This window comes from Globicephala melas, chromosome 15 (genome assembly GCF_963455315.2).
Source record: "Globicephala melas chromosome 15, mGloMel1.2, whole genome shotgun sequence".
Taxonomy (NCBI): domain Eukaryota; kingdom Metazoa; phylum Chordata; class Mammalia; order Artiodactyla; family Delphinidae; genus Globicephala; species Globicephala melas.
This window is the reverse complement of record NC_083328.1, coordinates 63,260,729-63,277,360: the sequence shown is the minus strand read 5'-3', so window position 1 is coordinate 63,277,360 and position 16,632 is coordinate 63,260,729. Positions and strand designations below refer to the sequence as shown.

The 16,632-nt window shown below is 36.9% G+C and overlaps 1 protein-coding gene and 1 pseudogene across 8 annotated transcripts in view; one reads left to right on the top strand and one right to left on the bottom strand.

The window, feature by feature from the left end:
* Nucleotides 1-16,632, top strand: part of RBM39 (RNA binding motif protein 39) — a 31,197-nt gene that overhangs the window by 10,037 nt on the left and 4,528 nt on the right. For 4 of the 8 annotated variants that reach the window (XM_060285724.2, XM_070043772.1, XM_060285725.2 and 1 more), the window contains 9 exons: nucleotides 178-243; nucleotides 339-392; nucleotides 3,693-3,810; nucleotides 4,334-4,486; nucleotides 6,869-7,006; nucleotides 9,288-9,353; nucleotides 11,479-11,683; nucleotides 12,225-12,302; nucleotides 16,016-16,066. In XM_060285724.2, the coding sequence (XP_060141707.1) occupies nucleotides 178-243; nucleotides 339-392; nucleotides 3,693-3,810; nucleotides 4,334-4,486; nucleotides 6,869-7,006; nucleotides 9,288-9,353; nucleotides 11,479-11,683; nucleotides 12,225-12,302; nucleotides 16,016-16,066 (929 nt within the window). The remainder of the gene's footprint in view (nucleotides 1-177; nucleotides 244-338; nucleotides 393-3,692; nucleotides 3,811-4,333; nucleotides 4,487-6,868; nucleotides 7,007-9,287; nucleotides 9,354-11,478; nucleotides 11,684-12,224; nucleotides 12,303-16,015; nucleotides 16,067-16,632) is intronic. The other 4 variants (XM_060285723.2, XM_030830725.3, XM_030830730.3 and 1 more) reach the window with 4 other exon arrangements.
* Nucleotides 7,461-8,919, bottom strand: LOC115839402 (large ribosomal subunit protein P1 pseudogene; annotated as a pseudogene).

The window sequence follows — 16,632 nt, the reverse complement described above, 5'->3', positions numbered from 1 at the left end:
TAAGAGCAGTTTGCCTGGGATAGAGTTAAGAGAAGAAAAAGTCTCTTTATTTCCTCTTCATAATTGAGGTGGAAAACAAGCAGCCTAAACAATGTTAAACTTGCTGGAGAGCGCATGAACGCGATCTTAGCAAGACCCTAACCCTGTAACTAGTGTAATTTTGTGTTTCCTTTTTAGCTCCGGACCAAAATTTAACAGTGCCATCCGAGGAAAGATTGGGTTGCCTCATAGCATCAAATTAAGGTTTTTAAACATACTTCTGAATTGTTTAAATTGTTTTTCAAGGAACTAACGTGGTGTACTTGTTTGGGTAACTTTTGAAACTTTTTAACTTGCAGCAGACGACGCTCCCGAAGCAAAAGTCCATTCAGAAAAGACAAGAGCCCAGTGAGGTAACTGTTGTCCCTATTTCTTTTGTTTTGTACTTTTAGCTTCTATAAAGTTTTTACAACTTATGTTACTGCTAAATTTAATGACAAATAGTAATTTGGATCATATTAAATCTTGATTCATTTTGCAGTTATAGTATTATTAATTTTTAAAAGATTTATTTATTTTTGGCTGAGTTGGGTCTTCATTGCTGCACGCGGGCTTTCTCTGGTGGGGGCAAGCGGGGGCTACTCTTCGTTGTGGTGCACGGGCTTCTCATCACGGTGGCCTCTCGTTGCGGAGCACGGCCTCTAGGCGTGAGGGCTTCAGTAGTTGTGGCTCACGGGCTCTAGAGCGCAGGCTCAGTAGTTGTGGCGCACGGGCTTAGTTGCTCTGCAGCATGTGGGATCTTCCCAGACCAGGGCTCGGACCCATGTCCCCTGCATTGGCAGGCGGATTCTTAACCACTGCGCCACCAGGGAAGTCCAATTCTAGTGTTATTATTACTATTTTTCTTTTTTTTCTTTTTTTTTTTCTTTTTTTGCGGTACGCGGGCCTCTCACTGTTGGGGCCTCTCCCGTTGCGGAGCACAGGCTCCGGATGCGCAGGCTCAGCGGCCATGGCTCACGGGCCTGGCCGCTCCGCGGCATGTGGGATCTTCCCGGACCAGGGCACGAACCCGTGTCCCCTGCATCGGCAGGCGGACTCTCAACCACTGCGCCACCAGGGAAGCCCCCAATTCTAGTATTATTAATGTGAATTTCTAAGTTTTCAATAACTTGCATGTGAGAAGAACAGAGCAGAAATTCCCACTTTAATGTGTAGATGTAACATGTGCTTTTATTTCCCTTTTATAGTAGCTAAAAATTTTTTTTAACATCTTTATTGGAGTATAATTGCTTTACAGTGGTATGTTAGTTTCTGCTTTATAACAAAGTGAATCAGTTATGCGTATACATACGTTCCCATATCTCTTCCCTTTTGCGTCTCCCACACTCCCTATCCCACCCCTCTATGTGGTCACAAAGCACCGAACTGAACTCCCTGTGCCATGCAGCTGCTTCCCACTAGCTAGCTATTTTATGTTTGGTAGTGTATATATGTCCATGCCACTCTCTCACTTTGTCACAGCTTACCCTTCCCCCTCCCCATATCCTGAAGTCCATTCTCTAGTAGGTCTGTGTCTTTATTCCCGTCTTACCCTTAGGTTCTTTGTGACCTTTTTTTTTTTTCCTTAGATTCCATATATATGTGTTAGCATACGGTATTTGTTTTTCTTTTTCTGACTTCACTCTGTATGACAGACTCTAGGTCCATCCACCTCACTACAAATAACTCAATTTCGTTTCTTTTTATGGCTGAGTATATTCTCTTGTATATATGTGCCACATCTTCTTTATCCATTAATCTGATGATGGACGCTTAGGTTGTTTCCATCTCCTGGCTATTGTAAATAGAGCTGCAATGAACATTGTGGTACATGACTCTTTTTGAATTACGGTTTTCTCAAGGTATATGCCCAGTAGTGGGATTGTTGGGTCGTATGGTAGTTATATTTGTAGTTTTTTAAGGAACCTCCATACTGTTTTTCATAGTGGCTGTATCAATTTACGTTCCCACCAGCAGTGCAAGAGTGTTCCCTTTTCTCCACACCCTCTCCAGCATTTATTGTTTCTAGATTTTTTGATGATGGCCATTCTGACTGGTGTGAGGTGATATCTCATTGTAGTTTTGATTTGCATTTCTCTAATGATTAATGATGTTGAGCATTCTTTCATGTGTTGGCAGTGTGTCTAAAATTTTTTAATGGTAGCTGTAGAAAACTTTAGCCTTGACTCACCTTTGGAGTTAATAAATTGTAAGTTATTGAAATAACTTCTTGTGGGAAAGTAGTTGAAATAGTCATGAGTTTTATCATTTGGCTCCATTACTTGAGAAAAGTATTTAATTTCCAAAATCGTAACCGAGTTGACTTGATTTCAAGTAGTAATATTATGTTTTTGAGTGTTTCTGCGAGGTATTTTACTGTTAAAAAAAGATAAGACTGATCTATCCAGTCTACCATTTTGGTTCAAGGAATGTTTTGTTAACATGATAGCATTGTTTTTTTGTTCTGGCTTCCCTTAAAAGGTACCTTTTAACTTTTGAGTCTACTTGTTTGACATATTCTAACCCTAGGATTTAGTGATAGCCTTAATGTTCTTAAAGGCGCTCTTCGTAACAGATACTGAGTTTTTGTTTAATATTTAGTTTTCTTTCATGGGAAAACTCCCATTTAGTTCTCATTCTTTGGATATAGTCAGCTTTGTACCGCTGTGTTACGGTAATAGGTTTAAAATTACTTGCAGATTTCTCAAGGGGATGTAACGTGAGTTTTGTAAAGTTCTTCCGGAGAATGTCCAGAACATGGTTAAGGAAGAGCATGTTTATGCTTACATTTTTAAGGATTTACTTAGAACCTTAATCTTAGTAGAATTATTTATAATAATGTCAGTAGACAATGTTATTTTTCCTTGACGTTCATTAAGTTAAATTTATCTCTTGTGCTCTTTTACTTTTCTCACATATTTGGGCACTTTTAGTTTCCTCTGTAAATTTAGAAGTGTACACCATCTATTTGTAAGCATGAGTAGATTAAATCCCACTATTGTTATTTGGCTAGATAATCTCTTGCTTTTCATTGTTGACTTGCTAATTGTTCCTGTCTCTGTATTCTACAACCATCAAGTAGTTTTTCGGGTATTGAATTTGTAGAGTCTTAGTAAGACTGATCTAATTCTGATAAACAGCTGCCTCAGTATTCCATGTATCTATCTCAGTTTGTGAAAAAAAATTCTTAGAGTCAAATAGCTTTCATCATTTGGGGTTTTACTCTCAAGTTTGTCATTTGTGATTATGAAACTTAATTTTATTTTATGATTTCTTTTTGGGGAAACATCCTTTCTACTAATTTGGACCAGTCCAACATTAGTGTGGACTCAGGGGTTATTACTTGTGACTGTCATTAAACTCTCAGACTTCTGATTGGCCCTTTATTATCCTGGAGAGAGTACCATTTGTAAGATTGAGAGGCCAGTGGACTTTGGTCCTGATAATGTAAGATACTATCAGAAGAAACATTTAGAAATTATCATCATATTGAAGGCATTGAGTCACACTGAATTATGTTATGGACATTTTATATACATCATAGTTAAAATGGGCTTGGGAGTAATGACAAACTGGTTTCAGGAAAGTTTATTCTGTTTACTGAAAATGTGCATTAAGAGTTATTTTAAAAGAATAAATTATAAAGTTAATTCTATATTCTTTACCCCTGTTAGGGAGCCTATTGATAATCTGACTCCTGAGGAAAGAGATGCAAGGACCGTTTTCTGTATGCAGCTGGCAGCAAGAATTCGGCCAAGGGATTTGGAAGAGTTTTTCTCCACAGTAGGAAAGGTAATCTAAGCCTATTTACAGAGCTAATTTAAGTAGAAACTGCAAACAACATTTTAGCAATTGTCAGTGTGACAGATAAAATTAGAAAACATCTAAATACATTTTTTTGTTTGGTGGAATTTAGTTAGGGAATTTTTTTTTTTTTTTTTTTAGTATTTATTTATTTGGCTGCATCGGGTCTTAATTGCGGCATGCAAACTTAGTTGCGGCATGTGGGATCTAGTTCCCTGACCAGGAATCTAACCTGGCCCCCTGCATTGGAAGTGGAGAATCTTAGCCACTGAACGAAGTCCAGGGAATTTATTTTTGATACCATTTCTTTTTGCCTCACTTGGAAGTTAATAGTGTTGGAATTGATGTATGTTGATAAATGAATTGGGCCTACAAATTTACCTATTTAAAAAAATCTTTTTAATGGCTTGCTTTGCAATATCATTGATATGCCTCTTTTGTCTTTTGAAATTATTATACTTACTGTGAATGGTTGCACAAACAGAACCTAAAGTGTGTGTTTTCTTTTTAGGTTCGAGATGTGAGGATGATTTCTGATAGAAATTCAAGACGTTCCAAAGGAATTGCTTATGTGGAATTTGTCGATGTTAGCTCAGTGCCTCTAGCAATAGGATTAACTGGCCAGCGGGTTTTAGGAGTGCCAATCATAGTACAGGCGTCACAGGTAACTTTTTTCTTGGTTAAGAATTTGATCATTGGTAGTGTTAGAAACTTGTTTCTTAGAGTTGTGTTGTAACGCCTTGAGCCTTACACAATCACCACTTCCTACCATAAGTCAGATGTTCTCAGGGTAGCTTTTTAAAAAAAAATTTGCCTTGATTTCTTTGATAATTGTGTGTTCTTAATAACATCCTGTTCCATTTTAACGTAAGTTGTAAATACTTATTTTATGGAAAAGACTTGGGAACTTGTTCTAGAATTTTACTGATTTGTGATGACTTCTTATTTGGGGATAGAAGCATCTAAGAACATGTTTTCCCCTTCCGATCTTTTAAATGGAATGGTTTTGACATTTTTAGTAAATTTAATATTTTCACTGTTTTAAAATACATACTTGCGAAAGATTTTATATAATGTTAAGAATAGTTTGAACAGCTAGCTGTTCTAGCATTTCTTGAAAGTAAGATGTTTCAGACTTAATTTGGAGAATGTTTTTTAAGATAATCCAAATTATGATTTAATTCCTCTTTGCTGATGCTCCACAATAAATTGAGTGTTGCCTTTGTAAAAATGAAATTAGTGTTAATATTTTAGTTCATTTAGGTATGGAAAAATTGGGATATATCATTCTACTGAGTATATATATATATATATTTTTGTGGTACGCGGGCCTGTCACTGTTGTGGCCTCTCCCGTTGCGGAGCACAGGCTCCAGACGTGCAGGCTCAGCGGCCATGGCTCATGGGCCCAGCCGCTCCGCGGCATGTGGGATCTTCCCGGACCGGGGCACGAACCCGTGTCCCCTGCATCGGCTCTCAACCACTGCGCCACCAGGGAAGCCCCTTTATTGAGTATATTAACGTGAAAGTAGTTTTTTGATTTTTCATCAGTACCTTTTTGTACTAAGAAACAAGTTGATTTCTGTGACTACCTGATAACTTAGATTTTTTAAATGGAGAATATAGGATTTAAAGAATTTATTTTTGGCCTTGCTGAGCGGCTTGTGGGATCTTAGTTCCCCCACAAGGGGTTGAACCCGGGCCATGGCAGTGGCAAAAGCGCCGAGTTCTAACCACTGGACTGCCAGGGAATTCCTGAGGATTTAAAGAATATTTTTTGAGCAATACAAAATAACAGTTGTTATGTTCGTTCCTTTTCAAACCCCTGAAACAAATACTCCTTACAACTCCTGAAAAATCTGGTTACTCATCAAGCTTTTACATCATTTTGTAGTTAGGCACAAAATTTGTAACCAGATCTTAAGTGAAATTCCAGTTTCACTGTTAAGCTGTAACTGTGGTCAGATTACTACCTTCTATCTCTAAAAGACGATGGTAGGTCCTACATAGTGTTTTAGCAGTATGTAATATTGGGTACTTATCATTTGATCATATGTCACAGTAAGAAAAGAATTGTTAGGAAGCAGGCTGGGGGGAATCATTGCTCAATTCATTTCCCATGATGGAGGACAAACCTAATAGTGTGTACGTTGGCCTGGCAAAGGGCTCAGAAGAATCACATTGATAAATGAGATTTTGAATTCATTTAACTTTAACCTCCTATTATGCCCCAGTTTGTTAAAGGAGTTTGTGTTAGAGTATAAATTGAGAACTGTTTCCTTTGAGAAGTACTTGGTATGGGGAAAAATGACTGCTGAACTGAATGGTTTACTTGGTTTGATTTATATTGATGTTAATCCTTTTAAGATGGACAGCCAGTTGGTGTACTGTACGTTGAGTAACAGTGATATTGAGAGCACATGAATAATGAGTGTATTTAACACTTCCAGGAGATAATCTTGTATTTCCACATTTGGCATATCTGTTACCAGGATGCTGCTTTAGACTGGCATAATGTAGGGTTTTTTTTAATTTTTTAAAAAATTTTATTATTTAATTTTGGCTGCATTGGGTCTTTGTTGCTGTGTGCAGGCTTTCTCTAGTTGCGGTTAGCGGAGGCTACTCTTGGTTGTGGTGTGCGGGCTTCTCATTGCGGTGGGTTCTCTTGTTGCGGAGCACAGGCTCTAGGTGCTCTGGCTTCAGTAGTTGTGGCACGTGGGCTAAGTAGTTATGGCTCGCAGGCTCTAGAGCAGTGGCTCAGTAGTTGTGGCGCATGGGCTTAGCTGCTCCGTGGCATGTGGGATCTTCCTGGACCAGGGCTCGAACCCGTGTTCCCTGCAGTGGCAGGCGGATTCTTAACCACTGCGCCACCAGGGAAGTCCCCAATATTCTTTTATGTATGACTTACACTTAGCATAATTTGATATCAGTTGTCATTAAGCAAACCTAAGGTATGAGTGGGATTTGCTACTCTGCTCAAAATGGTATTTATTCATTCTTAAGTGGATGTGTGATGTGCCTTATGTGTTGTCTTAACTAACTTGTAGGCAGAAAAAAACAGAGCTGCAGCGATGGCAAACAATCTACAAAAGGGAAGTGCTGGACCTATGAGGCTCTATGTGGGCTCGTTACACTTTAACATAACTGAAGATATGCTTCGGGGGATCTTTGAGCCTTTTGGAAGGGTAAGTCCCAAGTTTTTTAGTGGATCCTAAATCTTGAAACAAATGTAACTGCACAATAATTTATTTGCTTTGTCGTGTTTCTAAGAGATTAATGTTAGGATTGGAGTGGTTCTATAAAGTTTTTGAGACAACTTAGATCAAGATAGTTTCCCTGAAGATAGCATTTGAAGACAGAATCTGTCAACATTTGTAATGCTACAGTGAAATGCATAGTATTAGCTTCAATTATTAAAAAATCGACCTGAATGATAAAATGTACTGTGCATTGGAGCAAGAGATTTTTTTTTCTTGGTTTGTTTCTTAGGATAGTATTTCTTACTGAAAATTTAAGGGTATATAAGCTTCTCTGTACTTAATATGTAAGGAATTAGAATTAGACTGTTTATGCCCATTTAGTCCTCTTTTTTTTTTTTTTTTTTTTTAAAGAACTCAGCTTTTTATTGAACGTGCTACTAAAGAGGTTTAGTCAAAAAGACCAAAGCTCATGTCATCATCAGACTCTTCAGATTTCTCTTTCTTTGCTTCCACTTTCTTCTCAGCTGGGGCAGCAGTGGTGGAGGGGGCAGGACCTCCTGCTGGTGTAGCACCAGCTGCTGGGGCAGGTCCACCTGCCCCCACATTGCAGATGAGGCTCCCGATGTTGACATTGGCCAAAGCCTTTGCAAACAAGCCTGGCCAGAAAGGTTCAACATTTACATCGGCTGCTTTAATGAGGGCATTGATCTTATCCTCCGTGACTGTCAACTCATCGTCGTGTAGGATGAGGGCCGAGTAGATGTAGGCGAGCTCCGAGACGGTGCGGGCGAGGGCTAGGCAGGGTCTGCCGGGCACGGTGCTAGTTGCTGGATGAAGTGAGGGCCTCACCCCAACGCGGCCTTAGCTTCCTTGGAAGGACTGAGCACCTTAGCGGAAGCTGAGGAAAAGGTTTTTCTTTTTTTTTTTTTTAATTGAGATAAAATTGACACAGCATTGTCTAAGCTTAAGGTGTACAACATAGTGATTAAACTTACATGCATCATGAAATTATTACAATAGGTTTAGTGAACATCTGTCATCTCATACAGATACAACATTAAAGAAATAGATAACAAATTTTTTTCCTTTGTGACGAGAACGTTTAGGATTTACTCTTGAGCCTTAATTTATGGTATACAGCAGTGTGGTGATACACTACATCCCTAGTACTGATTTATAACTGGAAGTTTGTACCTTTAGACTACTTTCATCTAACTCTTCCCTCCGCCCTCCACCCCCGACACCTCACCTCTCTGTTAGCCATAAATCTGATCTTTTTTTCCATGAGTCTGTTTTTGAAGTACAGTTGAATTGCAACACTAATAGTTCCTGGTACACAACATAGTAATTTGATTTTTTTATGCATTTTTTCCAAAAGAATCACCAGGGTAAGTCTAATTCTCCTCATTTTAGAAGAGATGTTAGAATAAATGTTACTAGTAGGCTGTGCTCTGGTTTAAAAAATTCATTGTGTGGCCATGAATAAAAAGCTTGGTTCCTGTCGTACCTTGTCCACTACTTAATCTTTATGGCCCTTGGATATACATTTCGTTGTTTTCTTTCACTACCCCACTCAACCCCTTTGTTAAACTGTTTTATGTGTCAATAATGATAAAGTTGGGGTGTTGAATTTTGTGGGTGCTTTATATTTATTGGAAATATACACATATTAATGGTGCACAAATCATAATTGTATGAGTTGGTCAGTCATTACAAAATGAATACGTTCTTGAAACAACCAGAACATGAAATATAATATGTGGGTGCTGTTTTTTAATTGTTCATGCTTCCTTTGTATGACCGAGTTTGTTGGGATATTGTGATGTAGTAAATACAGTTCCCTCAGTTAAGGTGAACAATCATTGCTTTGTAGCATATTCACAGTGTTGTGCAACCATCAGCCACATCCCATTGTTCTTAGTTATTCCAACATTTCAGGCAATTTATTGTGTCTGGCATAATTGAGAATTAACATTTGATGTATTTTAGCAAAGGGGAAGAAAAAAGATTGATTTAGTTTTTAACATTGTATTCTGCAAAGGATTTAAGATTTTTAGTGGGTTTTGATGCAAAAGACTCCCCAGTGCATAACTTCGTGTTTAGGAAGTTCCTCGGCCTCTAGAAAGATTTTTTGGGTATGAGGGATTGTGATATGTTTTCTATTATGTTTTAGGGGGAGCCATTTTAAAATCATGTTTCAAGGGGTAAAATACTTTTGCACCCCTTTTTCATTTATATAAATAATAATTGTGGTTTTCATTTTTAGATTGAAAGTATCCAGCTCATGATGGACAGTGAAACAGGTCGATCCAAGGGTTATGGATTTATTACGGTAAGCAATTAACCATGATTAACATGACTTAAAAGTTTTTGATTTGAATAGCGTAGTGTAAAGCTTTATTGGTTATTGATAGTGGGGAAGGAGGTAAGGTTAATATTTTCAAGTGGTTTAACTTATTTTGCTGTTAGTAGCCAATTCTTAGTAGCTAAAGGTGTCCACCAAATGTGAAACTTAAAGCAGTTTGCTATCATTCTGTTTATGGTCAGTTTGGTTAGCCAACTGTTCATGTAATTGAAGTCATTCACTCCTTTAGGATTTCTTCAGTCTCTTTTGTGACACAGGATGTTAGTTGCATAAAGGTCTCTTGGAATTCTCTTACTTTTTATATGGACACGTCAGACAACCATGACCAGGATTGCCTTATTAAAAGTGTTTGTAGCTGACCGTTGAAGCCCAGTGCCTGAATAGGGTATGAAGTGGCAGCTTGGAATAATTGTGAATGGAGGTGCCCTTTTAAAAGTAAATATTAATGTTCATGATGCAATCCAGTTACATGAGAACAGTTTTTCAAATTATTTTTTAACCTTGGAAAGTGCTGGAAACACATTTTTAGTTTAAAATACAGATAGTTGTCACCATTGCTGCCATTATACACAAAAAAATTTTAAAAATATAGAGATCCCAGATTTTATCAAGAAATTACAATTGTGTCTTATAACCAAATTTAGATAAAATTGAAACCTATTCTGTAGTGATAATACGTTCCACCGTTCAGTGGGATTTTATCTACCTCAGTGTGTGTTGGTGAAAAGAAAAAAGTTATAAAACACCAACATGCTAATTTGTTACTAGTAACATTAGCATGATCTCCCCTTCCCCCCAAAAAAAGGTGTTCAAGGGATTTTACATGCAACTTACAAATATTTTCTCCTACTGTCTAAAATATTTAGTGTTCTATGTGCTAGATTTAGTGCTTGAATATTTGCTCACTGGCCATATTTTCACTAGAACACTACTAAATGTCATGTAAACAATGAAGACATTTTGCAGAGCATTTTAATTTTTTAACATAAATCAAGTATGAACTATTTCCTATGATTTACTGATTTGTATGCAAAGCTAGATTATGTAGGGACTTTCCTGGTGGTCCAGTGGCTAAGACTCCGAGCTCCCAATGCAGGGGCCCCAGGGTTTGATCCCTGGTCAGGGAACTAGAGCCCACATGCCACAACTAAGAGTGCGCATACTACAACAAAGCTCCTGCATGTGGCAACGAAGATCCCGCCTACCACAACTAAGGCTTGGTGCAGTCAAATAAATAAAGAAATATATTTTTTAAAGCAAGATCATGTAAATCTACATGGTTCTGTTGTGTGTGTAAATGTTTTTATATTTTGTAACTACTATCTGTAATTGTTCCCATCTCAATAATGGAAAAAAATTATTTTTAAACAATTCAACATTCTGATGAAAGATGAAGCTGTGGAATTAGAATATAGCCCGTTCTTCCATTATATTAAAACCAGATTGTGTGAATTAAAGTTTTATTGTGTCTGCATCCTGAAATTAAGACTAATACTTACTTAACTGGCAATAAAACAATGACTCAGAATTTTGTATTAAAAATTAAGTTTTGTATTAAAAACCTGAGTTGAACTTTTTTTCTTTTTCTTTTTTATTTATTTATTTTGACTGCATTGTGGTATGTGGGATCTTAGTTCCCTGACCAGGGATGGAACCCATGCCCCTGCAGTGGAAGTGCAGAGTCTTAACCACTGGACCACCAGGGAAGCCCGAGTTGAACTTTTAATTTTCCTGAATAGTGTACTTTTAAGAGAGAAAAGAAGCAACATTTTAATTTATTCCAGCATATTAAAAAGGGTTTTGATGTTTGAAAAACTACTTTTCACATTTTGTTACTGAGATTCTTTATTCCCAAAGACAGGTGTCATTACTTGATAATGTCTTGCCCTTTAAACCACCACATTAATAAATCTAATATGCATAAACGTTGGTGGTCTGATAATTTAGGTTATATTACTTATAGCTTGAACTTGGTACTTTATCATCCTTGCAGATGTAATTATTGAATATACTAGCTTTAATAAGTAAGGGTTTCTTTACCTTGCATATGTAAATAATTGCTGGACTTTTTATCCCCCTCTCAATTGTATAGTTTTCTGATTCAGAATGTGCCAAGAAAGCTTTGGAACAACTTAATGGATTTGAGCTAGCAGGAAGGCCGATGAAAGTTGGTCATGTTACTGAACGTACTGATGCTTCCAGTGCTAGCTCATTTTTGGACAGTGATGAACTGGAAAGGACTGGAATTGACTTGGGAACAACTGGTCGTCTCCAGTTAATGGCTAGACTCGCAGAGGGTAAGTTTATCCTAGTGTTGTGAATGATTTGTTGATACCGTAATGAGAAAGGTAACCATGCAGACAAATAAATGGAAAATTATTTTTTCTTATTTTGGTGTTGACTGTTATCCTTGGGCGGCACATGTGGTTTCATAGGTGAAATTCATTGCCTTAATTATAATGGAATCTACTTTATGATGGTGCTTTTTGAGTACCACAGCATATGTTACAGGATTTCTTTTGCTTTCTATTATATCCTCATACTTCAGAATAAATTTAGTTGCAGTGCTTAATACTATGTCCTGCCTGTACAGTTGGCCTCCCATATCTGTGAGTTCTGCATCTGAGTACGGAGGGCAGACTGTATCACGCCACTTTATATGAGGGACTTGAGCATTTGTGGATTTTGATACCCGAGGAGATCCTGGAAAATCTCACCTGCCCTGCTACCAAAGACCACTGTAATTTGTTTTAATGAAGTGACTTTCGTATTAAGCAACCAGAAAACTAGGATTTTCCCACTCTTAAAGCAGGGACGTTAAGACCTATTCTTTTACAGGTACAGGCTTGCAGATCCCACCAGCAGCACAGCAGGCTTTGCAAATGAGTGGCTCTCTGGCATTTGGTGCTGTGGCAGGTAGGAATTGAATCTTTTCTATTTGAAATCATTGTTTTTTCACCTAATTCGAAAATTTGCCAAATTTTTGCATTTAAAAGGACTTACTGAGAATTCAATTCATCAAGTACTTTTAACTTACAGATTTCAAGAGTTCATGTAAGGAAGTGGTGATACAGGACATAATTATCCACTCATAATAAACTGTCAGGGTATTTTTGAACCCTGCATACCAATTTTTAGTTGAAATTGCTGTTGTATTTTGGGTTTGTTTTGATTGATTGATTGATTTTTTTGGCTGCATCAGGTCTTAGTTGCGACATACGGGATCTTTTGTTGCAGCACGTGGGCTCCTCTCTAGTTGTGGCATGCGGGTTTTCTCTCTAGTTGTGGTGTGCAGGTGTCAGGGTGTGTGGGCTCTGTAGCTTGCAGCATGCGAGCTCAGTAGTTGAGGCGCGTGGGCTTAGTTGCCACGTGGCATGTGGGATCTTAGTTCCCTGACTAGGGATCTTACCCGTGTCCCCTGCACTATAAGGCGGATTCTTTTACCATTGGACCACCAGGGAAGTCCCTGTAAGTTGTTAAGTCTCTTTAAATCTGTCACTTGTATTGAAGACCAAAAAGTTTATATTGTTTCAAAGGAAAAATAGTTTCTGTAATGTTTTTGTTTGGAAAGCTACCAGAGGCCTTTGAATCAGGCTTTATTTAAAATAATTACAGTGTTAAGAGTGCAGAGAATACTGCTTTCCTAATTAGAACATACTACAGTTGATCCTTGAACAACATGCGTTTGAACTGCAAGGGTTTTACTTACACATGGATTTTTTTCAGTTGTAAATACCACATGGTTAAATCCATGAATTTGGAAGGACTAAGGATATAGAGGGTCTACTATAAGTTACGTATGGGTTTTCAACTGCTCAGATGGTTGGTGTCCCTAATCGCCAAGTTGTTCAAAGGTCAACTGTATTTTGAGATTTTGAGTTATAGAATGAAGTGCCTGGAGAGGTGAGGAAAAGAGGGAGAGAATTGATAGTTTCTTACGATTATGTAACAATGGGTTTAGTTTATGAATCACATTGTTTTCTTCTCTTTTGTGGCTCAGGTACTTGAAATTAACCCAAATCTATGAGCTAGGATAGTATTAAATTTTGAGATGTTGAAGTCTTGCTTTTAGAATATCTGAGAAGAACCGTTTGTAGTTTGTACTTTAAATGACAAGAAACACTAACCCAAGAAAGTATGGCAATATAAGATCATGGTAGTGCAGCTGAATATATAAAAAGTTCTGTGTGGTTGCTTCATGATTTCCTTTTCAATTGAAAAGCCATTAATAGAGAGGATCGTTTCTGCATCTGCATTATTCTTTATAGGGGGCACTTCTGTGTTTTCCTTTTTTTAGTGACTATTCGAAAGTTTGTGAGTACTTTAGGGTCTTGTGCTTCCTTTCAAACCGATACATTTTGAAATCTGATAGGTAGTTCTTTAAAATTACTGACAATCATGTTAGTGTATTCATATGAGAAGGAGAGTTATAACTATTAATGCATTTCTGTATTTATGAATAAATTATTGTTTTGATTTAAACAAGTATTAGACATTTAATTTCTTTGCAGTGAACACGTAGTCATAGAATGTCACGTACTGTAATTGAAGATACTAAAGGAAACCCATCACTTCAGAAATATATCCTAGTCTCTGGTTTGACAGTTAACTATTTTACCTGAAAACTGTATCCATGTGTTGCTTCCCATTGTTCAGGTCATTCTTTCAATAATTTAGAAAAATGCTAGAGTGTTTACCATATTCTAGATATTTCACTAGAGGCTGGTGCCTTTAGGGATTTAATACAAATACATATGATTCATTTCTAAACAATCTTCTGTTATATCCTGGCTGCTGTATCAAATGTGTTGATTTGGTTTGTAAACAATATCTTCGCCTATAGTTTTTCAGTGTTAGACATTATTACTTCCCTAAGCCATTATTTCTCTTACGATGAATGAAGAATGACTGTACTTCCCTGGGCACACTTAACTGGGTAGTTTATATTAAGGCTGAAAATTCTAAATGTCCATGGATTGCTTAAAATAGCCATTTAGTTAATTATTTGTTATATTCCCCCTTTTTAGTGTTGATAGATGATTTTAAAGTTTCGTACTGTTTTCTTAAAACTTCCAGTAAATTGCTATTACTACTGAATTACTAATCAGCACTCTATTTTAAGGTAAATATTTACATAACTGGGTATTTTTCTTCTGTCGTTAAAACCTTACACATTCCTTGTTAAAATAAGATAAATCACTGGTGTTGATGTCAATATTTGAGGCCCTTGTTGCCGAAGTTCTTAAAAGTTGTTTTTTGAAACCAAGAGTGGCCTATCACTATATCCACATGTCTTTATTCTGGAAGTTTAACGGGTCTTTTCTAAGATAAGTTAGTTCTTATCTGTATGAAACCCATGCTTTGTTTCCTAACTTGTTACAAATGACCTGAAGAACCATTTTTGAAATTTTGATTTATATACACTTAATATAGCATGGATTTCTGATACCTATACATTTTTTCCCATTTTAGGGAAAAAACAAATTGCTTTATAATTTAAAGTTTATTGACAATGTTCCTATGGTCATATCTTCAAGTTCCTTCAGTATACACCAGTTACATTTCTTCAGCTCCCTGGGATGCCAGTTTTGAGCACCTAGGACCCAGGTATTCTTACATCCCCATGTGACTTGGGCTGCAGATCCCTTTTCATTTTTGCCTATGTTTTATGATCATTTTGTATACTCAACAAGAAGCCCAAATGGTAATAAAGTATTGCAGTTGAATCACGTGTTACTGAAAATTAGGTTACTGAATTCAAACAATTTCTATGTTGTATATATATCTATAATTTTTAAACTGCAAGATACCTTTGGATACTGTGACATTTTCTTCACGTTTCACACTTGCTGCTGCTTTCACTTGATGGCAGCTTTCTCTTAATTGGCCTTCTCATGTAGAATTTTAATGATTATATGAGAAAATATATTGGTAGAAATCACCATTCTGTTTATTTTTAATACAGACTAGATGGTTAGATTTTTCTTGTACTACATATAGTAAATCTGATGAGATTTCATTCCTGCCTCATTAAATTTCCAGAATAGGCCAGGAAATCAGACCTAATAAAACTACCACCTTCTGGGCTGGACATGACAACTTAAAAGAACTTAAATAATATATACATATGGTTAGAATGGGGTTTTTCACTACTTAATCGGTAGATTATTGAAAGTGTTTGACGTGTACTGTTGCAGTATTTACTCTTTCACCATAAACTTCTAAAGTTTAAAATGCTTACTGACACTGATAGAACAATAAATAGTTGAATATCCCAAGTACTTGGAATTGAATTCTCAAGATCAGGGTTTTCATGCATTTTTCTGACCGGTGTGCTTCCCTTTCCCCATTTCCCATTATTCCCATGTGAAGAGTAGTATAGTGGAATGCCTTTGAGATGTGGAAGAGTTCTAGGAATAGGAATAGAGAGGCATAAGTTTCCTAGGATAGGAGGAAAGAAAAAGGCCCCACAGCCTTGTCAATGAGGAATGGGGAAGGAGGTTTGGCTGCCAGGTTTTACTATAAGTTCATTTTGATAAACCCTGCTACCATAGTCCTCTTTTATTAATGCTTTCCTGACATTTACCCTGTTAGTTGAGGCTCTTCATTGTTCCTGCACTGAGCTGTAGAATTCTCTTTTGTTATAGATTTGCAAACAAGACTTTCCCAACAGACTGAAGGTGAGTTGAGTTTTTTATTTGTTTTTGAAGTGGATGTTAATGTAGCAGCACATAGTTGTGTATATATATTTTATCATAATTACTACTGTAGTTTGTATTTTGGGCCCAGTTTTGTCAGAATGACATACAGTGTCATTAACAGTAAGCCAGAAGGCCTAATCCAAGTCATTACAATTACATGAATAAAGATGATAAATGTCCATGCTTTTTTTGCTATAGCTTGCTTAGAATTATTTTCAACTTTGTATGCCTATCTTTGTGTTCTGATTGTACATTTTATATAGATGTCAGAAAATGAAACTTGTCATTTTGGTAGACAAATCTTTTAGAACATGGAGTCTGTGAACTTAATATAAGGTTAGGAAAAACTAACTCCAGTGATTTGTGTAAGCAGTACCAAGCAATGAGATTATCCAGAACTAAATTGCATGCAGATTTCAGAGATTGTGAAACAATTTATAAAATAGGCTATTTTCTTAGTTTTCAATTATCAAGTAAATCTCTGCCACTTAATATAGCATTTTGTTGCAGTAATTTGGTATCTTATAGGATATACTTAAAGTCGT